General features: G+C 44.9%; 2 protein-coding genes and 1 long non-coding RNA gene across 3 annotated transcripts; 2 read left to right on the top strand and 1 right to left on the bottom strand.

Annotated features, from left to right (window-relative positions):
* The first annotated feature begins 1 nt into the window (after position 1).
* CACYBP (calcyclin binding protein) lies at positions 2-6,905 on the top strand. Its single transcript, XM_064719747.1, has 6 exons — positions 2-205; positions 754-946; positions 1,635-1,731; positions 2,219-2,318; positions 3,624-3,718; positions 5,373-6,905. Exons 1-6 carry the CDS (start codon positions 185-187, stop codon positions 5,530-5,532), a joined length of 666 nt encoding a protein of 221 aa, XP_064575817.1. The 5' UTR covers positions 2-184; the 3' UTR covers positions 5,533-6,905.
* A 1-nt stretch (position 6,906) lies between these two features.
* MRPS14 (mitochondrial ribosomal protein S14) lies at positions 6,907-9,690 on the bottom strand. Its single transcript, XM_064719745.1, has 3 exons — positions 9,574-9,690; positions 8,690-8,848; positions 6,907-7,403 (listed from the first exon to the last, which is right to left on the bottom strand). Exons 1-3 carry the CDS (start codon positions 9,616-9,618, stop codon positions 7,221-7,223), a joined length of 387 nt encoding a protein of 128 aa, XP_064575815.1. The 5' UTR covers positions 9,619-9,690; the 3' UTR covers positions 6,907-7,220.
* A 1,986-nt stretch (positions 9,691-11,676) lies between these two features.
* On the top strand, positions 11,677-23,310 carry LOC135451235 (uncharacterized). The gene is made up of 6 exons (XR_010441247.1): positions 11,677-11,775; positions 13,935-14,194; positions 15,497-15,587; positions 16,017-16,176; positions 22,410-22,572; positions 23,146-23,310. It is a non-coding gene; the product is annotated as an uncharacterized LOC135451235 (long non-coding RNA).
* The last annotated feature ends 568 nt before the right edge of the window (positions 23,311-23,878 follow it).

The raw sequence follows: 23,878 nt of genomic DNA, 5'->3' as shown, positions 1-23,878 counted from the left end.
CCTGGTCCCGCCCGTCCCTCAGAGCCCAGGGCGGGGGAGAAGTTCCCGGTCCCGCCCGTCCCTCAGAGCCCAGGGCGGGGGAGAAGCTCCCGGTCCCGCCTCCTCAGGGCCGGAGCGGGCGGGGCCCGGCCCGCGCGTCACTTCCCGCGGCCGGAAGGTTCCAGAGGTTCCACGGGGAGCCGCCATGGCCGTGGCGCGGGAGGAGGTGAGGCGATTCCCGGCTTTGCCCCCCGGGCGCAGGCGGGGTCCGGGGCGGGGGGCAGCGGTGGGGTCCCGGCTGGGAGGCGGGAGCCGTCAGTCCCCGCGTTCGCTGAGGGCTGTGGAGGTCTCCCCTTGCGGCGGTGCGTGTTGAGGGAGCTGTGCCATCCGCCCAGCTGCTGTTGGTTCCTGCTGGAACCAATGTATGAAGAGTTAAGCAATGAAAGCTTAAACCTTGTCCGAATTGATGGTCTTGGAGGTCTTTTCCGGTCTTAGGCTCTGAGATGGCCGAGGTTGAGGAGGGGAGTTGCACCCTTCCAACCCGACCCATTCTGTGAATTAGGATTTTATGGTTGTACATATCTACAGGAGTGGACAGGGGGTGAGGAGGGGATGATTCCGTGCTTAAATGATTGTAGTGGGAAAATAAACTACTGACCTGATAAAGCTGAAATTCCAGCATCTGGAATACGTGAAATTGTCATAAAAAGCTGCGAGCCCTGAGCACAAAGAATGTGTCTAATGTATACGTGTGATTCTTTGTTTTCGAACCAGTTGCAGAAAGATTTGGAAGAGGTTAAAGAGCTGCTCACGAAAGCCACTAGGAAGCGGGTGCGTGATGTCCTTGCGGCAGAGAAACAAAAGCTGGAGCTGGAAATCAAGAATCAGCCTCCACCGAAGCCAAAAGATGTGACAGAGGAAGAAAAGTCATCACTGGGAGGGTACACAGTGAAAATAAACAATTATGGTAAGATTATTTTTCTGGAGCTCCAGCATCTCTCTGAAGAGATGGCAGGGTGGCATTACTGGGAGTTAGAGTTGCCACTTAGCATCATAGTGATGCCTTAATTGTTTATTCCACATGTCCAGTGTTTATTCCACACTGGAGACCCCACTTTAAAAGCTACCAGATGTTTACTTGCCATCTGAACTCCGATGTGTGTTGATCATGTTTGTGTAATAGTGTTTGGTGGGATGCATTAAGTATCCTTGCTGTACCAGTTGGTATTTTTCCATTGCTTAGTGTTTAGCAGGAATGTAAGAGTAAGCTTTGGCTTCTCTGCTCCCCATGTAGGTGAGAGGAGAGGGAATTGCTCAAGATGCAGGGAGTAGGGGAAGAACTGGGTCAAGGAAACTGCAGCAGAAGCAAACAGCTGGCTTGACTCCCCCTGCACAGCCCGGTTTGCTCTCTTTTGACCTGAGCTGATACGTGGGTTTTCTCAGAATTTGCAGGGATTAGGGAGCAGGGCTACATGGGGGGACCTCCCTTTGCTCTCAAGTTATTCCTGAATAATTCATGTTTTCCTTTTATCACTCTGAAAATTGCTTCAGTAAGGAAAAGACTCTAGTTGTTCTAGGGGCCTTTGTGGGGGAAGTTGGAGTGCATGAAGCTTATGGAGAAAAGGAAGAACTTAATCCCTTTTTTTCACTTCCAGGTTGGGATCAGTCAGATAAGTTTGTTAAGATTTACATCTCTCTAAATGGTGTCCAGAAGCTTCCAGCTGAGAATGTGCAGGTGAATTTCACAGAGAGGTGAGTTCATCTTGTAGCACAACAAGAACGCTGAAATGCAGGAGAGTTGGATTAGCCTTTTTTTGCTCCACTCCCTTTTTTTCTTTTTTTAAACTTCAGTTGTGTTAGCTTTTAGTAGCACTTGAGGGTATCAGGGTGTTTTCATTTTACAAGTGCACCTCGCCATGATTGACAGGGCACATAGTGTTAGCCCTGGGTATTTGTGGTGATAGAACTGAGGTGAACATTAAGGAAATCTGGTTTTCAAAGTTTGTCGGTAGAAAGGACCCTAAAGATCTTGATTTGTTGTGAGTCTTTTCATTTCTTAAAATTGAACTGAAGATTTTTGAGAGGCCTGGGAATAAAGTAATTCAAGCCTGTTGGCCTGCTTTCCCAAGAAGTACTCAACTTTCCTAAGAAATAGGAAAGAACAGCCTGCTAAACGGTTTTCAGACAATGTAATGATTGGAATATTTGTGCCTTTCCTCCCTCCACTTCCTGGATCCAGGTCATTTGATCTGCTAGTGAAGAATCTGAATGGGAAGAACTACACCATGACCTTCAACAACCTCCTGAAGCCCATCTCAGTGGAAGGCAGCTCTAGAAAGGTCAGTGCACCTTGTCTGCTAGAGGTCACTGAGGGCTCTCACAGAGTATCCTGTTCATTGCCTGGCTAGTTCAATGTTCAGTGCCTCCTTCTGCTGCTAAGTCTCTGCACTGTGAACATGAGTCTTTCTAATCTGTGATTGTCATAACTGCAGAATTAGTCTCTGGAATCCTATTTCAGGAGATCATGTCTGGATATTTAGTAGCTCACCAACAGGATTTCAGAAATAATTAAGCAGAGAATACCACCAAGTGTTCACTTGCATCTTTGTACTTTCAAATACCCCTGAGAAATTCTTTGCGATTTTAGGAGATTTGTCAGCAGACTGAAATCTTGGGAAGCTTAAATAGGCTTAATTCCCAAAGCCAAGTCTGGAACCTACTCTGCCTTAGTAACGGTGTGTTGCTCCAGAACTCAACACTGGCGTGGTGGTTTAACCCTAGCAGGATGTTAATTTTATAAGGGAAAAATTAACTCTATCCCTGCCAAAACCTGGACAGCTGGTAACATTGTACTGCTGCTGGCTGGTGATATCTGTACTCTGCTGCTTGTGGCCCCTTTCCAGGCTAAGATGTGTCACATACCTCCTGTGAGTTCTCTGTTGTGCTTGGTGACATCAGATGTGAAGAGCTACTTGTTCAATTGCAAATTGGCCTAAAATGAGCACAGAGTGAAACTAAACCAGCTGAAATAAACGAGAGTGATGCTCTGGTGATTTTTAATACAGTATGAAAGCCAGCAGTGGTCATGTACTTGTTTAGCCAAGCTAAAGCTGCAGTAGACCCTTGGCAGGCAGGAGTTCTTTGTGAAATTTAGGTCAGGGTTGCAAGTCAACAGGCTTTGTAACTTGCAAACATGTTGCAAGATTAAGCAATACCCTAAAACTAGTTTCTTGTCCTTGGAGAAATAAATTGGAGGAGCCTCTACCTCAACTTGGCATGCTTGGAGAAGTCTAGAAAAAGTAGTCACTCTTTACCAGGCAGTCCTGGGTGCTTGAGCATCCTTCAAATCACTGAACTGTGTTCCTGCAGCACATTATGTTCTTCTGTACTGGTACTGTAAGACTGTACTAGTATTATATTAACCACATATATAAATTGTCTACAGTGGAGGTAATACTTTGTACCCTGAGGTTGAGTACATGCTATAAGTTTGTATGCTGCATAATGATGGATAGCTGAGAGAAATGTTTCAGGAATTTGTGAGTGTGGAAGAGGCTTATGTTACAAGCTGACCTTACTCATTGTGACTGGCATCCCTTTATGAAGCATTCTGAGTTCATGCCTTGCTGTTGTTCACCATACAGATAAAGACAGACATGATCCTTGTCATGTGTAAGAAGAAGCGGGAGGAAAAATGGGATTGTCTCACTCAAGTGGAAAAAGAAAGCAAAGAGAAAGAGTAAGTGTCTTTTCAACCCTCCATCTTGTTTTCCATTTCCTGTTCTCTGTGTTGTTTTAGGACTGTTGGGAGAGATCTCTACTGTCTGTGCAGCTGTTCTGGGGATTGGGGGAGAGGCCCTGAGATGTTGGAGGATTGTTAGGTTGGGATTTCTTTTGATATTTGTAGAATTACGAGAGGAAGAAATTAGAGTTTTGAGTAGCTGCCATTCCTCCACTGTTCTGTTGCTAATGATGAAGGCTGTATCATAGGATATGTGATTGGGAAGCTCTGCAGTGAGAATTCTAAAGGGAATCAACCAATGAAAGATTCATTTGCATTTTGATGGCAGCATTGATTGCAAAATCAACATTAGTGAGGGGACTGTTTTTAGATCAAGTGTGTATTATATAGAAATACATGGATAGATCCCCTGCAGCTCTACTGGTCAAAATCATTATTGTCACCTGTGTATGACTGCACAAAAATCCCAGTGTTCTTTTGGCAAAGCAGGTCTTTGTTTATTTAGATGGTTTCCCAAAGTCTCAAGCCAGTTTGTAATACTTCAAGTGCTTGGGAGCAGCAGGCAGCTTAGATGGGCACAGGTATCTGTGGTAAATGACAGCAGGGAACACCTGGGGACGAGAGAGTTTATAAAATATATATATGTATATCATAAAATGATTTAATGTTATTTTACACGTACAGACACCTTGAAAATGAGAACACTTCTGAGAATTTTGTCCCTGCCAACAACAATTCATTTTGTGCATGTTTTTAGGGTGATTTGCTAAAACTGATCAGGCATAAGTACCTGAATTCAGGGCAAAACAGCCTTCTCCACTCAAATGGCATCACAGGAGATTTAAGAGGAAGTGACTTGATAATTAATGTAGTTTTCTGGAGGGACAGGGTCACTTTGTTAAACCTGTATCTTGTGCAGAGAATTCCCGAAGATTTACTGTTTGTCAAAGGAGGTGCTCCAGAAATGCTGCTCCCCGGCAGGGTCTGTGCAGCCGATGGTTAGCCCTGAGCATGAGGAAACTGCTCCCTCTGCTGATCTGTTTTCATCTGCTGTGTTGTTGAGCTGGACTGCACTAGGACTACCTACAGGATTTTGGGAAATGGGATAGGGAGGGCATTATTTATAGTCGGGTCATACAGGCCACAATCCTCCACGGTGCTGACTGCGGGTGGCACTGTTCATCACCGGAGAAAATTGCTTTGAAATGCAGTGTGTTAAGAATTCAGTTAACCTCTGGAGATCAGCTGAAAAATGGGAAGCAGAAAAAAAGCCTTTTGGGTTGTGAATGTGCTTGATGTGGTCATTTGTCCATTTTTATTCACCTGTCACGTAACACAAGCAGGTATTGGCACTCTCTCTGTCTGTTATATTTCACTTCTGCTTCTTGTAGTTAATTTTGGGAGTGCTTCCAGGGTCATGTTTATTGCAAAATGCTTCACATCAAAATACTGTCCCACCCCATGGGACACCTCTAGGTATACTCTACTCAGCTTGCCCTTGGTTTAAAGGTGCTTCTTAGGATTCTTCCTATTTGGAAGCTGACTGAGACTGCCGTGATCTAAAGACTCTGCCAAACCCAGGATGTTTCAAACAAACATCAGCCTTCCTTTTGTTGGGTACTCCTGACCTTCTCACGTATCTGTCTTGCAGGAAGGCTGCCTATGACACCGCAGATCCTAGTGAAGGGCTTATGAACATTTTAAAGAAGATGTATGCGGAAGGGGACGATGAGATGAAGCGCACCATCAATAAGGCCTGGGTTGAAAGCAGAGAAAAGCAGTACAAAGGGGACATACCAATGGATATCTGAAAGCACTCTAAGGGCCGCCTTAAAATTGATCTTCCATGTGAGACACGCTGTGCTGCAAAGATCATCGTTTACATAACCTTCTTCCAAGCAAAGACAGTCATTTTCCATTTCAGGTTGGAGAAAATATTTAAATAAAATAGCTTATAAAGCATTTCCGTCAGTCAAGTGGTTCAGCATTTCCTGAGGAGTGAAGCATAGGGATATGTCCAAAGCCTCTCAGAGGAGTGGGGAGTGCTGTGAGACTGAGAACAGAATGTAAAAGTAAAGGAATCTTAAACTAGCATGGGTCAAGGCCTCTGTTGCCAGTGGCAGCTGGACCCATGTGGTTGCTGGGGCTAGTGTCATGCTCACTTCACAGGGTGATTAAAAGTCACAGGGTGACTTTCTGATTAAAAATGGGAAAGTGCTGAACTATAAAGCATGTCACAAAGGGAGAACTGCTGAAGAAAGCAGAAATCTAAGCATTTGATAGTTAAGCAGAAACAATATGGTGTTAATCCTGTGGTATTCAAATTTAATGATTACTCTCAGAAACTATTCCTGTCTAATTACTATTACTATGAATTTCGGAAATCAAAGTGCTTGGGCTAGCTGTGAGCCCATCTTTGAGATGGCATCAGTCAGGATGCAATCTGCAGTTATCAGCAGGAGACCAGAGACAGGGAGCTTGCCCTGGCTCCAGCAGTGAACAGTAGGAAACAAGGGATAAGCTCCACTTTCTCCACCAACTTTGAAAGGGTTTTAAGGTAAGAGAGTAAGTATATTAAGATGGCTTATACACCAAAATATAACTCAGCTGGGTGTGATGGGTTGCTGTCAGTTTCCTGTAGTGGTATTTGGCCTTTTCATTGCCACCTCTCAGCCCCTGCTGGGGAGGACATAGCAGCCACTGCCCTCCCTTTACTGCAGTGCTTTGAAGAAGAGTACAGGGCAAACATGACCTTAGCAGCACGCCTGTTACTAAATGTGTCCTTCCTGCCTCCTTCTCATGTGTCTCCCAAGGACAGATTTGTTGTTACCTGTGAATTAAGGAAGCCATTACTCTCCTGTTAGGGTCTGGACTAGGGCTTCCTTGCCACCTTGTTCTTGAAGCATGGGACTGAGCACTGCACTATGAACAGGAGAAATACCAGCACAGTGTAGTTTGTAACAGGTCCTTTAGCCACGTTGTCTGCTCGTTAATACACGTATATATTGAGTTAGCATAGCAAGAGTATCTAAACTTGAGGCTGTGTTTTATTTCCACTCTGTGCTTGCCCTTGTTCACAGCAGAATACCACTTTGTCCTGTTGTGCAGTTTTACTGATGCTTTTACCCAAATTACCATGATGAACTTACCATATGATGGCAACAAAAAAATTGCTTAAACAAGCCTTGTGCTGTATGTCTTTATTTCTAATATTGCCCATACCACAAACCTCAGCTTAGTTCTGCAACTATCACATAGTGATTTTTTTTCTCACAATCAAACTGCCTCTGACACACACCAGTTCAGTGATGTTGTGCTGCTGTTTGTCAGCTGATACCAACTGTAATCCAGCGAGTTTAATGAATCAGCACAACTCCTCTTTCCCTTATTAGTTTGACATTGATGCTGGGCTCTGAGGCAGGACAGTCTTGCTTTAATTCCCCACACAAATGAGCCTGGTTTGTTTCATCTGCCTGACTGCACACGCACGTGCAGATCATTACCACATGGCTCTCTGTACACCGGACATCTGAGCGTGGTCAGCAAAGTGGCGGAAAACAATCCTGCTGAGCCTCCAGCGCCGCTTAACGCCGCGCGGGCGGGACGTGAGCACGCAGCGGTTGCGGATCCTCACGGGGCAGCTGTCCCGCGGCAGGGCAGCGATCTCCTTGTCGGCCACTTCCTAAAACACAAGACCAGAACACAACAGTTTAGCTGTGTTCCCTGGGAGCTAGAGGGGCCTTGCTGCCAGACCTCACAATCCAGCTGCTGACTAAACTTCTCTACCACCTCATGAATAACCTTTGCTATTTAATTGGGAACTTACACCTCACTCAGCCCACCCTTTCTGGGCATTCCAACAGTGCATATAAACTGATCCACATAGAGACCCCCAAATTAATCTATTACACAGAGAGAACAATCTCAAGCCACTAATTTTAACCTGTCAGATCAGCTTGTCTGTCCCTGTTGCAGGCTGGGCTAGCCCTCTAAGAGACCCAAGATTTAATCTTATTACAGACTGAATAACCTCAAGCCAGGAATTAGTTAGTCAAAAACACACTTGGCTTTCTCCTTGTTGCACAGCAGGTTAGTCCTTTCAGATGAACTGAATTTAAATATATGTTGTTTATTAACTGCCTGCTGAGGTAGCATGCTAGGCTTTCAGTAAAAGGGATCTTTAGAAGGTGTTACAGGATCTTCTTTTGGGGCTTTTTTTCTGTATTGGTTTTGCTTCATAAGGACATGCAGCACCAGTCAGACTTGCCCGAGAATGGTAAAGTCAATATATAAAAGCAAATTCATATTCTTTCTCTCCTAAGATATTTAAGTATCATGGCAAGATCAAATACAGGAATAATCCAATACATGCAAATGGTTTTGGTGCTTAGTAAGGCAGGCTGAGAGAAGGGCAGTCAATTTTAAAAAACAGTTTTAACTGTTCTGATGCAGGTTTTATATGCTTGTAGATCAGGCAAGTAAAATTAAACACTTCTAATTGCACAGATTGGTGGTTTGGGCTAGATCAGGCATTCAGATTTTTAAATAGGGAAAAAAAAATCTAGAGTTTATTATCCTGAATTATTTGGAGTAAAGAAAATAGGTTTGACAATGTATGTTAGGGCAGTGTATGCGATTTCACTGTATTAAGTGTTATATGTGCTGCTTACACAAGCACTGGTTTCAAAAAACTCCACCTATGCACACAACCTCCAGTCAGGTGAACACGCTGTTGTTGTAAACACCCCCAGAAGGCTGAAGTCACATGGATAATAAAATTTCATTAGCCAGCCAATTTAGTTACTTCTTCCAGATTATCATATGACATGATTCTGTGCTTGTGAGCTGGGGAAACACAACATCTGTGACCTGGGACAGCTATTTAGCTCTATAAAGTGACTGCTGTGGCCCTGAGCACACCAGAGCATCAGGAGCCACGTGTGGCTGGGTGCAGGCAGCCGGCAGTACCTGCAGCTCCTTGGGCAGGATGGAGTTCTTGCGGATGGCGTTGATCCGCAGCCTCTCATCTGCGTACTCATAGGCCATCTTCCTTCTCTTGACGTCCCGCAGCATCCTCCAGTCCACGTAGTAGCTCCGCACCTGCCTTGGGCAGGACGAGGGGAGAACCTGATTGAAAAAATAAACTTTGTGGTACCTGCCTGTTGCACATAGTCTACCCTAGTCAAGGATGAATTGTTATTTCAATAAAGCATGGAATATCCAGAGTTGGAAAAGACTGACAAGTATTGAGTTCAATGCCTGGCCCCCACAATCCCAACATGTGTCTGAAGTGTTGCCCAAACATCCTTTGAGCTCTGGCAGCCTTGGGGCCGTCACCACTCCCTGGGGAGCCTGATCCAGTGCCCGGCCACCTGCATGGGGAAAACCTTTCGCTAATATCCAGCCTACCCCTTCCCTGACACGGCTCCAGCCGCTCCCTCGGCTCCTGTGTGCCAGCATCGTGAAACTCCTGGATCACACGTTACACTTCCTACACATCATCGCTGTCTACATCTCCCTCACGAGGGGCAGCACCGATCTTTGCTCTCTCTGACGAGTAACAGATTAGCTTTCATACTTCCCAGATTCCATACTCTATTAGTATATAACACTGAACGTCATATAAAGTGTTAGCAAGTTCTCTTCACAAAAAGACAGAAGTTACACCGAACGCTACATAACACCGCACCCACGATGTTCCCGCACCGTGGGGACAGGGCCGAGCCCGCAGCGGTCAAACACTGCCCGCATCTCCCCTGCCCGTTCCCCGGCGCCTCGGCCGGGCAGACAGGATCCCAGAGAGACGCGGGGAAGCAGGGTGAGAGGAACGGAGGGGAGCGAGTGGGTCTGACCTGCCGAGCCGCCCTCAGCGCCCAGCACAGCGCGGCCGCCGCCATCTTGTCGCTGCCCCGCGCGTGCGCGCAGCCAGGGCAGGGCGCGCCCTCAGGCCGCTCCCGGCTCCTCCCAGTGCTGCGTTCCCAATGTGCATTCCCTGGATTTTAACCCCCTGCGGCTGGAATTGCGATAAGAACCCCAGCCGCACTTGAGGGCTGCGCTCTGTGTATATCTCAGAGCTGCTGTCAGGGCACACTGGCACCTCCCGTCATTGGAGGCAGCTGGATCTGCCACAGGAACATCGCAGTCCGGCCTTCTGTGCAGCAGGGTTATCCCGGGCTGAAGGGGAGCGGCTGTGAAAGTGACAGGGAAATTGTCCTAGCAGCAAAATTGACTCAAAGGTGTCGCCCCGCTGTTGTGGGGTCCCTGTCTGTCTGTGAGCCCATCGTCCATAAGCGTCCTGACCGCTTGTCCTGCTGGGGACATGCAGCTCTGGGCTAGCTCTGTTCCTTAAGGATGTCTTTTGCTTGTTTATCACCTAGGACTGTTCCTAAATTCCTAGGTTTATACCTATGGTTTGCAGGGGATTGTTCTACTGGTGGGTTTTGAATCGTATTCTGAATTGGAAGGGAGCCATAAAGATCATCGAGCTAAGCTTCTGACCCTGCACAGGACAACTCTGAGAATTCCACTATGTGCCTGAGAGTGTTGTTCAAACTTTTGTTAATATCCAAACCTGAATAATCATAACCCCAAACAGAGAAAAACAAATGGGAAATTCCACTTCCATTGTTCTTGTTCAGTAAGTGAAACTGTCCTGTTCCACTGACTGGGACTTCACTTAGGCAGCATTTAAAATACGTATATTTCCTGATTTCAGGGAGAACATGCATCACAGTTTTGATATTGAATTCATAGTTTTCTGTTTGTATCAGCTCATTAGCTAAATTCAAAAAGTCATTTGAGAAAGCTGGTTCTCTCAGTTTGTCAACCTTCTTGCTCTGTGTGTGCTAGTTGTTTTACTTATATGTTTGGTAAATTATACTGGCCCAGAACTATATAATAATCTGGAAGAAGTAGCTAGGTTGGCTGGCTAATCAAATTTTATTATCCATGCTGCAGTCAGCAGCTTTCCTAGGTGCTTACTGTGGTAGCTTTCTGCTGTTTGTAAGGGAGAGTTTCAAGCTTTTTTCTCTGTAATTGTCTGTAACTTGCTATGTTTTCAGATGGTAAAATTAATTGGTATATATATCAGCAGAGCAGGTACAAGAGATGTGATCAAAGGGCATTTGAATGTTACAGCATGCATTCTTTTCTACAATATTTTGTATATTCTGTATATATTAATATATAATATTTTGTATATATCTGTATATTTTGAATATTCCCCTTTTGTGTTTTTTAGATGGTCCAGATGCAGGAGGAATGGGTGAGAATGCAAAGGAGAACTACTTCTTCAGCCAGGGCTGACTCCCTCATTGCTCAAGAGCATCACCTGTGTGATTGGCACTTCCCCAGCTGAGACTGGCAAGGATTGATGATGGATATTGATATTCCTCAGGCTGCTACCATCTTCTGCTCCCTCAGCACAGCTTCTGGTTGCAGTAAATCAAAGGAACTGTTCAGAATCTGAGGGTTTGGCAGCTAAAAATTGGGCTCAGTAATGTACCTTGTTAAATAACCGTGTGGGTAGATCTTGAGGGATTTTTGAAAGTATTGCGCTGAATAAATGTAGTGTTTAACTGCTGCTGAGTTAATTTTTTTCCTAATTTTTATTTTCTGATGTACTCCACCTGAATTCTTCATCATGAATATTACAAACGTGCTTGTTGATGTGGTAGTCTCAGTAACCATCCTGTGATTCTTGCAGACATGTACAGAGCTGGAGAGGCTCTCTGGCTTTTGACTAGTAGCAGAGCATGAAACAAATGGGAAATGGTTCTTCCTGCTGATGGGCAAGAGGAATGTGAGCAGGGGAATCGTTCCCAAAGCCAGCCTGCTCCTTAGGTGGTTTGCAAGAGGGAAACGCCCCGAGGCCTCTATTGGTTCCTTTCATCTGGTCCTTGGGCTCTTAAACTCCCTGCAGGGACTACTGCTGCCTTGCAGCTGGAGTGGGGAGAGGAGAGGGTATGGTCGCGTTTTGGGTTGCTCAAATTACTTTGGCAAGTGGTGCTTGCATCAGAAGGGCTCTGAACCAGACAGTTGAGAGTACTTGATAGGTAAGAGAAAATAATTTTTCATTTCTATGAGATCCCTGTTGTTTGTTTTGAGGGAAAACCTCAGTTTATCTCTGACTTCTTAGAGCAGATGCCCTCCAAGGATTTTGAAGCCTTACACAAACATCAATAATCCTGTATTATGAGCATGTATTATTATTATTACAAAAGGTTCAGTAGTATTTAATGGGTTTTATTAAGCCCATTTTGAAGGGCTTAAGCTTTCTCAGGTTTTCTCCTTCAACTGTATAAAACTACATATTTGCTAATATAAATGGGAATTCTGCCTTTGGCTCTAATGGAGCTAGGGTTTAACTTAGAAGGGTTTCTTTTTAGAATGCTTGTTTCTAATTCTTGATATTAAGCAGATACCCTAAATCTTCAAGCACTGGGCTGTAGGCTGGAAAAAGACATGCAGTTAGATTGTTGGAATCTTTCACACAAATATTACACATTCTCTCCTTTTATTGTCCTGTGCTTTCCTCCGCAATAATTGAAAAGATGTGAACAGGGTTTCTTTCATCCCTTCCCTTAGGAGAATATTCTGTGCTTGGCAGATCTGTCTGTTAGGCATTCTTCCCTAATATGGTGTTATTGCTAGTTGTATGTATAACATTATATTCTCCACAAAAAGTCAGCTAAACCCACTCTTTTTAAGAGCAGGGGGAAAAAATCTCTTTATTATAGGATGAGGAAGCCAAAAAGGTTGCTGTCTTTCATTATGCTTGACAGAAATGCTTGTGTCCAGGGTTTTTTCCTCTGGAATGATCTCTAAGCCCAGGAAAAGGTTGAGCTCAATTTGTGATTCCCATGAAGTCACAAGATCATGTTACAGCCCAGAATGCTATTAATCACTAGGTGCTGAGCAAAGGGATTTTGTGCATGTGTCTGTGTGTTTGGGGATCTGATTTCCAGGGGTTTGGAAGTAAACCACACAAAACAAAGCTTTGGGAAATTCCTGTTTGGGACTGTGATGAGAATCTGCAGAATTGAGACATAAATTTGTTGAGAGCTCTGAAGCAATCTCTTATATTTGATTTGTTTCAGAAGCCTGCACAGGAGAAAAAGAAAGGTGGAGCTAGTTTCTGTGTCCTTTGGAGGGGGAGGATGGGTTGGGGTGGGAAAGCATAGCTGGAAGCAACTCTCTCCCTGAGCAGCAGAAGAAACCCTTGGGTGACAAAATGACCAAAACCCCTGTGCTCTGTCTCCCTGTGCTGTCAGTGGGAAGGAAGGAGAGGCTGGGGGAAGAAAAGGTGTTTTAAGGGCTTATTTTACTTCTCATTATCTTCCTCTGATTTTGTTAGTACTCTCATTTTAAGTTGAGCCTGTTTTGCCCTTGGAGTGTTTTCTTCTGGTCCTTCTTTCAAGTCATGAACCCTTTGTTTAAATTTTTTCTCTTTTCTGCCCAGCTATAGCAGAAGGTGAATGAGCAACTTTCTTGAGTGCCTGTGTCAAACCACAAAACTTGCTTATGAAATACAGCTGATAGATTGTTTGACCAGCTTAGGATGAGCTCAGTTGTAATTAAGATCAGGAAAACTTGATGGTAAACAGGTATTCTGTATGGACTGCTTTCAAGGTCTGCTTCAAGACCCCAAGGAGCTGTCTCATGACAAAACAGTTGAGGTATTCTTCCCTAATATGGTGTTGTTGAGGTATTGTTGGTGCCCTGAAATGCCTTATGTGCAGCAGATTTGCCCAGGTGTCCTCCGGGCACCAAATGTAAGTTTCCATCAGCACTCAGTCAGAAAAGCTCAGCTTTCTGCCTCCGCTGTGGAGAAGCTGCATTCTCCAGTGTTGGGAATCAGTTGACATTTTTAATTAACTCTGGTAGTTATAATAAAAGAGGGGTTAGGCTTGTCTTTCTCTTCCTAGATGCATTGGTAAGGGAGAGCTTTATGGGAAAGATTTCCTCATGCTAGTGTGGGTTTAGAAGCTGGAAAGAGTCATCCAGGAAATTATATGTATTACTGGCTGCATTATTTATTTCTATCTAATGATATACTATTGAGCAGAAAGAAATGGATAAATCCAAGATGACTACAGGCTGGGAACTCTAGTGTTCTGCATTTTCTTAGTCAGAATAAGTTTGAAAACAATGCATGCTTGGCCATGTGGCAAGACGATCTTCATTGCAATGTTTTTCTTTGTTTCTCTTTTAGTTCCTTTCTCCCCAGAATACACAGGTGCTGAACTCCATGGAGAACTCCCTGGGTGTCAGTTGGGATCCAGGACCTGATGTGGATAATTACCTCTTGATTATCCAGCTGGGTACGAAATGTTGGTGAAACAAATCCATGTGCCCAAAGAGAGCTCAGCTATGAGATTGTGAGATTCCACCCTGGCACTATGTACATTGTCACACTTCCATCACATGTGAAGGGGATTGCCAGTGAGCCCAAGCATCTAGAAGCAAGTACAGGTAGGAGCAGGTAGAACCTACAACCTCCACATTGATATTTTAAGGCTATTCTTCTATCCTGTGTAAACTCTTGATTTTGTGAAACACACTTGACTTGTGTTTTCAAGGTTTTCTTGACAGACATGGGGGCTGCAAAGCTCCTTAAAAAAGGAAGATAATAACCCCAGTTCTCATATTCTTATGTAAACCCCTGGAACTTAGGAGATGCAAATAAGCAAATACCAGCTCCTTCAAGAGCTGCCACTGAGCTCTGATTCATCAGCTAAAATAGCAGAACCTGAGGGAGTCTGAGACAGGTCTGCAGGGAAGGCAGAAAGGGAGGAGCAGCAGATGGCTGGCAGTGCAGGCAGAGGAAGGGTAGGCACTGTACTTGGAGCTGAGCAGAAGGCCGATGCCAAAATGATTTTTGCTTTTATATATTCTTCATTTATTTGTAGCTCTGTAGACTGTTGCTGTATAGCTATATAGCTCCTGGCTATCTCCTGAATTTTTCCTACTCCAATAGACAGAAAGACAAAAAGCCTTCCAAAGGCCCCAGTCCTAATTTTGCTTCCTCTGGGAGCCAAGGATGAGCTATTCTCCCAAGATACTTTCCTATAAACAACTGGAAGAAGAGGGGCTCCAGAAGAGTTTGAAGCAAGGGAGAGAATTGCTTTATCACCTGTGTTTCTAATTGGTGATTCTTGTAATTATGCTAATTTGCTAAAATTATAAAACTGTTTTCACCCTATGTGAGGTGGGCATTTTTCCATACTTGCCCCTGGAGGCCTCCAATTAAAGACTAGCTTTTATATTAACAGTCTCAAAATGTGTTGTTTTATTTCTAGATCTTTAAGGCATCTAGGTAATCCTCAAGTTGATATCTATAGAAGGTGAGACAGGTAGCCTGCAAGCTCTGCCAGCAGAAAGAAATTGAGAGCTTCTTCTAAATGGCAGAACATTCTTCTTTCTCCTGGTTTCCTTTCTGCAAAGGCTGTTGGGGGAAACCTGAGTGGTTTTGCTGTCCAAAGCAGTAAGGCAAAAATGAGGAAAATATGTACATGTAACAGCTTGAGTTTGAAGGGACCTTAAACATCATCTAACCCAACCCCTGCCATGGGCAGGGACACATTCCACTAGCCCAGGTTGCTCCAAGCCCCATCCAACCTGACCTTGGACAATTCCAGGGGCAAGGCAGCAGCCACGGCTTCTCGGGGCAACCCATTCCAGGGAAGAATTTCTTCCTAACATGCCATGACAGGTGTTTTAGGGGTTTAATTCAACTGGAGATAGCTAATCCTGCACTTTGAAATGCTGTCTCAGGAGTCATTAGCCCAACCAATGTGACAGCCAACTGAGTGACAGAAGATACCACCACTGGCTCATGGAATAAGATGGAGGCTCCCTTAGACAGGTATGGGAATAAATCACACAGACTCCATTTTCTTCTTGGTGGAAAAAGCCCATTCTTTATTCACTTAACTCCTTTTTATACACTTTTACAGACCTTGGGTGGGACTCCAATTGGTCAGTGGCTTTCTTACCAATTATTGGTTAGTAACAAATTGTTATTCTGTATTGATTGGTCACTCAAACTCTTGGTGTCTATGTGCAGGGACAGTTTGTGAGAGACAGTTTTCATTTTTCTAACAGTATAAAAACAGTTTATACAGATTTTTCACCCAGGAATAGATTGTTATGATAACGAGCTGCTCCTACTAGGATTCCTTTCACAGGGGAACTTGCCAAGTGCTAGCTTGACAAGGCCAGCCACTGATTCCAGGAGAGCAGGTTTGATTTTAAGAAGCCTTTTTTTAATAATTTTTCCACTTTACTGCAACAGACAGGTAGATGGGGAGATACACCTTGGCTGGTGGAGACACCAATGAAATAGAGGTGGGCAGTGAAAATGACATGATCACCTTCTGGATCTGAAGCCAGACATGGAATGTCACCAACAACTGGCCAGGGAAGCAAGAAGGCAAGCACCAGAGCTGTGACAGGTGAGCTGTAGCAGCACTGGAGGAAGCTGAGTGGAATTCAAACTCCTTACTCAGTTTTACTTGTTTTGGTAAAGCTTCTGCTTTGCACACATTTTTAGTGAGGTGAAAAATCCATGCAATTCTTACTAGTGTGGCTGAACAGGTCTCCAGCTCACCTTAAGGCTGAGTCCTGTTGTGGACAGGCTCTAAAGCAAGGACCAGTTACTGTTAGTACAGAGAACCACAGCCAAAACTCAAACATCATAACTATCTGGAATGTGTAATTCATGCCTTGCCTTTAAAACTATATCCAAGCATTTCTTGGGTGACTGTTGTAGCATTTCCCAACGGGACAGGGGGCTCATACACATTTCAGACAGATAATCATGGCAGAGTGTTTGTTAAAAAGGAAAAACGTGTTTATTTGGATAATAATATAAATTAAGAAACCTGTGGGAAATCAAATCCCCCAAACAGTTTATTTGCTCACTGTCCTTTGGTAACAGGGAATCTCCATTGGAAGGGTGTTTGCAGCTGAGTCTGCAGCTAGATTGGGAAACTTCTTGAACCACTGTGTTAATGAAATTTTACAATTCAGCAATCCATCTGTGACTGTGACTACTGACTACTGACAAACGTGCATTTCTTCACAAAAATTACCTGGAGGAATATTTGGGGTGCTCAACTCAGGATGCTAACCAACACATCTAAGCATATAAATTAGACTAGACATAACAGGAGATGCCTTGGGGGAATTTTTGGGAATGTCTGAAGCTCTCACATAGGGGGATCAGTCAATCCCCTACTTTTAAGCTGGTTCATTGTCTCGAGCCTGCCCATGTTCTCACTGGTGCAGATGTCTGGGCAGCTCCTGCAGCACACAGGGAGCTCAGTAGTGAAGAGCAGAGCAGCTCAGTCTGTGCTCAGCTGCAGTGCAATTAGACCTAAAGAAAAAACTTGATTTTCATATCACACAAGAAAATAATTTGCTTGGTTTTTCTTGCCACAGGTGAGCATCTCATACTGCTAACGAGCTGAGCTGTGATTTATTCAAATTCCCAATTCCCAGCATGTGCTGCTCTAGGGTGGTACAAACAAGCCTCAGCATCTTTCATTACAATGAAAAGTAATGTGTTTTTATCTCACAAAAGAGCTGAGATTAGTACATGCAGGTGGTACCTCACATTAGTACATCACAACTTTTACCATAGCTAATGTGTGGTAAATCACAGTGCAGCTAAGCTGGTGTGTGGTAAATTACACTGTGGCTGTTGTGCATTTGTGCCCTGGAATTTAGAGGCTCCAGAAGCATAAAAAATGCTATTCCAATAATTTGAGAGGCATCTGCAAGACCTTCACTGCTCAGGCTGTTAAGATGTATTTAGTAGTTCAGTGAATTAAAAAATACTAATAAACCAAACAAAAATAGTTGTTCTCTGTAAAGGTCGTGGGTTGTATGGCTGCCCTCAAAGGGCCACATTACTTTTGGCTGTTGTCTTGTGCTATAAAACTAGGACTCCTGAAATCTAGTGATGTGCTTCCATCTGAGAATTGGAACAGGGAAAAGATTGTAACAGTGGACGGTATTTGAAAGTGACAGAGACCTGCATTTCACAGATCCTGGGCAGGTGATTTGGGGGTTTTTTTTGGTTAATTCCCAAAACAACTCAGGCAAGATGTTGTGATCTTCAGAAGGCAGAAGCCAGTAACAGCATATTCTGCCTGAGCTCTGTTTCTGCCTGGGCAGTGGCTGTGCTTTTGTTGCTGTCAAAGAGCCCTGCTTTCCTAGCTGTGAGGAGGAGACCTAAACCCCAGCTGAAATACCTCAGAATTGGGCACCCCCACACACACTTGCTAGTTCAGGCCCACCTTTGGCAAGAAATAAAGGATGAGAAGCGGAAGAAATGAGCAGGGCCCATGAGGGGAAATATTAAGAGTAGCCCTGTTTGGACACACATGCTTTTCCCTGAGCTGTTCACAGAAAGCAGCAGCCCATCTCACCCAGTGCAGGGCAGAGGATGCCTGACCCTGCCAGAGCTCAGCCACCTTGGCTCTCATGTGCAGATATGGTTACCAGAGTACCAAGAATGGCAGGGCATGGAAGCAGTCAGCACACCTGTTTTATCCTCCTTGCACAGTATCCAGCAGTACAAAATGATTTGGCTCCACAAATATCAAAATGGTGACTCACTTAAGTAGCTGTTATTTACACTGCATGATGAAAACAGAGTTTGCAGCTAAAGAGAAAGCTTCTGTTAAATTTACTAGTTTGGGATGGAGAGAAAAAACAAGCAAGGGGTTTTGGATTTGCAAAACCCCTTTTAGGTCTTTAGCCATACAATCATTTCCCAAATTTCATTTGTTTTTCCAAATGTATCTGATAGTCTAATAAAACAGCGGTGGCCCCCTGCATCCACAGGAACTGCCAGTTTCCTTTAAGGGCAGTGCTGTGAGGCTGCAGCCTCTGAGGCTGCCCTTGCCATCCCTTGCTTCTTAGGGTGGATTTGGTACCTCTTAGCTCCCTCTCCTGTCCAGCTGCAGACACATGTCTACTGAACTTGTCTGAGGAGGTTTCTGGGTTGTTTCACTTAAAGCAGTTGTTTGGAGCTCTCCCAAATGAAGAACAAGTTCATTAGACAATGGAATACCCTTAACTCATGAGCCTGGTGTAAGGTGCTCTTCAGTTGTAATGAATTTACAGCATTTTGAACAGCATGGGCTGTGCTCTACAGTGCTACTGGCCCTGCTCTTACATTTGGTGTTTTGATTTCTTCCTCTCTGCCTTTTTATCTGCTTTAAGCAGTAACACTGTGCAGCATTTCCTGGGAGGAGCCAGCTGCTTGACTTTTCTCATTTATCTAGGACAGACAAAGCATGGCCTTGTGTTTTTCTGTGGCCTTTTTGTGACTGCATCATTTCACTAATGCATTATAATTTTTGTTCTGCTTATCCTCAGAGCATTCTTCAGGGCCAGGCTTTTGTAGCCTGGTTTGCACAGAAAAGACAGACAATAACGTCCCCATAGTCCTCCAGGGAGATTTGTTGAAGAGCAGGCAATTGAGATAAATTATTCTTTTATAGTTTGATATAAACTCAGCTGTACTTCAGGGCTGGAGCACTCTTCCCTGGAGGTCAGCACTGCCCACCAAGGACCTCCTCTGTACAACTTGGAAAGACACTAAAACCTTACTCAACAAATTGTTTCCTTAAGATGTTCCTAAAATATACAGAATATAGCAAGCACAGGATGAAGATTAGGGAGAAGCTGCTTCCAATGTTGCTACTTTCAACACATTTAAAAATTGGATTTATCTTGAGGGAAGTACTGCAGCCCCCTTGTTGGCACCTCATAAGACACTTTTTGATGACTGTTGTTGACTGGAAAACTCTTTGATGCCGGTGAAGGAGCTGGTATCCCATATCCAGCACAGACTGAACTGTAAAGCTCTGGGTTTCTTTGTGTCCCTGTGTTTACTAAAGAAAACTGAGCCATGACAGCAACAAAGCCTGTGAAGTCATTCTTGATTTGCAGCAGGGGAACAGAGTTGGAGGCTCTCAGCAGGCCACATGAGAGCTGTGCTCTGGGACTGGGGCATGGAGCCCAAACCTGTCCTATGTGTGAGTTCTCCTCAGAACTGAGCATGATGGACATTCCTAGGTAGACATGTGAGGAGCTCCTGGGCCCTGCACAGCTGAGACAATTGCTGGGCTCACACAACATCCCAAACCACATCTGTAGAAGGTTTGCAGTGTTTGGCCTAGGACTCTGCTGTTTGCCAGCTGTGAAGGCCACTGGTGGATTTTCAGGCAGCTGCAGTTCAGCCCAAGACCTGCACTGCAGTTTGTCTTTCATTTATGCAGTGGTGTAGCAGAACTTCCCCTCTGCCACAGAAGAGCTTATCTGTTCCATCAGCTGGTGCAACAGCTCAGGGCATCTTCCCCCCCTTGCAGCAATGTGCTAATTGGTGAGATAACCCAAGATAGGTGTCCTGTAGTGAGTTATCTCTGGTACCTGGGAGCTGGAATTCCCAGCTGACCACAAACATCTTGCCTTGAGAGCAGATTGAAGGGAGATAAGCCTTGACTGACAGACATTTCACTTTACAAACTATAAAAGCTACACAAAACTTTGACAAAGGAGAAGTCTTTTGCACATTCCTTGGAAATGTGTGAGGACCTCTCCTCAAGGTTTGGGAGCTGGCCCTGAGTTACTCTTGTGGAAGTTGAGTTCCATCTCTTGCAGCCCTTGGGGACCATAACCTTGTGCCAGCTCCCAGGCAGTGGGGAAGGCCAGCAGCTGTGGGGGCACAGCAGGAGCTGTGCTTTCTGTGCTTCTGTCCAGTACCTTTGTCCATAGCAGCTTCCCAAGGTGAAGTGCCTCCTCCTGCTTTGCTGATGGACAGTTTTTCCTGCTCTGCTCACACAGTGAGCTTCCTCTGCCTGTATCACAGACTGCAGAATAGAAATGCCTCCAGTGACATGAGCACTGACAGAGGCAGGGGGACACTGAGTGGGGCTCTGCTCCTCTTCCTGCTTTTTGATCAATGTAATAACATGGACATCATACAAATGTTAGTTGAGGCTCCTTTCTCTCGGCTGCACTCCTGTGTTTCAGCTCCTTCCTGAATGCAGTAGCATGTCTCAGGGAGGGCAGTGGCTGCTGGTGTACCCAGCAGGCTGGGGTTATGTGTGTGTACAGTTAATGCAGTTCAGCTGATGCCTGTTGGTGTTCTCATTGCTAGTACTGTGAGCATCCACCTCAGCTCTGGCCACACAGGAGCTGCTGAGTGACCTAAAGGAATCTGGAGGCAGAGGCATGGATGCCTTGAGGTGGGGAGTGTGTGTGAATGTGGAGCAGTGAGGCCTGAGGTTCTCTGATAGCAATCTCCCTAAACAACCAGAAAAAAATATTAGCTTTTTCACCTTTCAATGATAAACGATTTTCTCCACTGAAATAAATGGTTGTGTGTTACTGTCATGCCCCTCTGATCTTGGTGAAGTTTAGAGACCCAAATGCATTGTGGATCTTGTCTAAGCTTGTTTTTTCTAAGTGTTCAGATCATGCTCAGATTTGTGGGAAGTAAAGTAAACTGCAAAATTTGTAAAATTAAGTATTTGTCCCAGTGCTTATGTGCAGCCAGAAAATGCAGTGTGTGAATCAGAGAATCCAGCATTAAATAGGGCAAAGTTTTGGAGCAAGAGTCTTTAAATGTTCTGGGAAAAATAATATTGCAGCACAGCCAGTCTTGTGCTGGTTAAGGTTGTTTGTTTCTTCTGATATTTCTGTCTCTTACCAGAAACTGAGATAAGACAGCATAAACTTGGCAAATTGTCACGAAGCCTCAAGCAGAGAAGGAGGAGGCAGGAAATAGCTGATTTCACCAAAATGGTCATGGGGTGAGAGTCTAAGACTGCTAAGGTGAGCATGCTTCCTACTTTAAAGAGTAATTGTCCTTTATTTCTGGGTCTTGACAAGCTGCACAACCTCACAAGCAGCAGCTCCATCTGCTACAAGCTCCGTGTGGATTTGTGGGCAGCCAGAGAATCTGTCTGTGCTGTCTATGAGTTCCTCCAGGCTGCCTCAAGCAGGGACAGAGCTAGGCTGTCAGTGGGGAATTGCAGAGGCAGTGCTGGTGGGGAGGGCCTGGTACTGGTGCTGTCTCTGCACAGGGAAGCAAATGCTGGCACCTGGGTATTTGTCTTGCCAGTAGAGTGGGAGCTCCTTAGGTCAGGATGGATCAGATGTGGTTCTCTTTGAGAAGAAAAGCTCAGAGAGACTGAGGAGAGTGTGTCCATGTGCTCCTGTCTCATGCTGAACACAGGAGAAGGAGTTGCTTGTTCATGGGGAAGAGAGGGCTCTGTGACACAGGGAAATGCCTGAAAAGGCAAGTTGGGAAGTTTCTATGAAAAAACTGATGGGGCAGCAGCGTCTGGGGCTTCCCAGCTAAAAGGAAATAAACGCGTTTTTTATCCAGACGGGAGTTTGCTCAACAGCAGTGCTGGCTTCTGCCACTGGTAAATCCTTGTTGTGTCCATAGTCTTCCATTTATGCTTTAATACCCTCTTGCCATGAGGTTTATATTTTTAGTTGGGAGGATCCACCCCTCTAGTAGAGATTTAGAGATTTGTGGGCACACCTATCCTGTGCTGTGGCTTTCCCCTGCCAGGCCTGCTGTGTCCCACCTGAAGGGCGAATAAGCCCTCAGGCTGAGCAGCTGTAGTAACTTAACTGTGTCTTTGATCTCTTCTTTTAGGGGATGCAAGGACCTACCACAGTGGCTGGAAGTTCACAACATGGGAAGGGGACAATGATGTGGCTCTAAGCAGCTGTGCCCTGACACACCACAGTGCATGGTGGCACAAGCACTCCACCTGGGAAAGCTCAAAGCGAGACCCGAGGAGAGCAATCACTGTGAGGTGAGCACCAGAGCTGGTGTGATGATTATCTCTCCATAGCCTGGAGAAAACAAACACACAGAGCTGTGTTCCCTTCCTGTCTTTCCTTGGAGCAGGAGGGATTGCCCTCCAACTCATTCATTAGAAAGCAAAATGATTAATAACAAAACTTACAGCTCTCACTCTCTCCTCGCTGGATCCAGAGGACCTGAGCTCATGGTTCTCTGCTTCTTGTGGGCAGAGATCCTTGAGGTGGAGCTGTCTTGGTCTCTGAGGGGAACACCTAAAGGAGCACTCACTAGGAACCATACTGGGATGCTTCCTTGCTGTCTGATGTAGCCTTTCCCTTGGGTTTTAGTGCACACCTTGGGGTACATCTCACTGTACAGGCTTAATTTGGATTGAAGGTGGCTCAGTCCTGTTGTGTTCCAAGCTAGACAGAGGTTTGATCTATGTTAATAGTGTCTGAAAGACTGATTATAGTTAAAGTCTCTGGTTATTGGAGGGTTAAATGGTATTTGAGGTGGGCAGTGGTAGACTCCTAGCACCTGGTCTGGGCACTTCAGTAAGAGAAATGTCTTGGTCTTTTCCCAGGGTGTGAACTGGGAGTCATGGAAAGGACATGAATTCTCCATCTCTTTTATCTGTCCTCAGTCTTCCAGTAATGAGCCAGTCCTGGGGAGGAGGAAGAAGTCTTTATCAGAGAAGAGGAAAAAGATCAGGGCTTAAATAGAACTCTGCAGAACAACTCAAAGATAATGTTTCAGTATTTTCTTAACAAAGTTTGATTCAGACAGCTTTCTCCAATGCAAAGGAAACAATAGCTGACCAATGTGCACCCAGGAACATCTGTATCTGCAGGCCAACCTGCTGGCAGCCTTTGGAGCTCCTGGGAGGGTGATGTTCCAGATTCTGAGAGGGGGCTTGTGGGGGATCCTCCTTGAAGATACTCTGGTTGGCTAAGCATGACAAGGACCTGCTTGATGCAATACATGCAACTTCTATGGACTTTATGTCAAACAAGCCTTAACACATGTTGTTCTTTCTGGAGCCTTGGCTGCAGACTCCTCTTAATTCTGTCCTTCTCTGGAGCCATCCACTTCAGACTTCCAAAAATAAATTTGAACCTACTAACAAATAATAGCCCCCTAATTTACATCAGAGTGAACTCTTCTGAGACTATCACCTCTCCCTGTTTTGGTCTGCAGTTCTCATTATCTGGGCAGATTCCCTATTCTTCTTGCAGAACTGGGTTTTGGGAAACACTGCCAGTCTGCTGGCAAGGCCCATTAACCCATGTGTGTTCTGTAGACTGGGTTCCTCAGCC

This window comes from Zonotrichia leucophrys, chromosome 8 (assembly GCF_028769735.1).
Source record: "Zonotrichia leucophrys gambelii isolate GWCS_2022_RI chromosome 8, RI_Zleu_2.0, whole genome shotgun sequence".
Taxonomy (NCBI): Eukaryota; Metazoa; Chordata; class Aves; order Passeriformes; family Passerellidae; genus Zonotrichia; species Zonotrichia leucophrys.
This window is presented reverse-complemented; position numbering and strand designations above follow the sequence as displayed.

Bases quoted from the DNA above. Each gene is read 5' to 3' on its own strand.
- CACYBP (XM_064719747.1), top strand. From the start codon at position 185: ATGGCCGTGGCGCGGGAGGAG. The intron at 2,319-3,623 runs GTCAGTGCACCT...TTCACCATACAG, and splicing joins TGGAAGGCAGCTCTAGAAAG to ATAAAGACAGACATGATCCT. The intron at 3,719-5,372 runs GTAAGTGTCTTT...TCTGTCTTGCAG, and splicing joins AAAGAAAGCAAAGAGAAAGA to GAAGGCTGCCTATGACACCG.
- MRPS14 (XM_064719745.1), bottom strand. From the start codon at position 9,618: ATGGCGGCGGCCGCGCTGTGCTGGGCGCTGAGGGCGGCTCGGCAG. The intron at 8,849-9,573 runs GTCAGACCCACT...TTTTTCAATCAG, and splicing joins CGCTGAGGGCGGCTCGGCAG to GTTCTCCCCTCGTCCTGCCC. The intron at 7,404-8,689 runs GTACTGCCGGCT...CTTGTGTTTTAG, and splicing joins TCCTGCCCAAGGAGCTGCAG to GAAGTGGCCGACAAGGAGAT.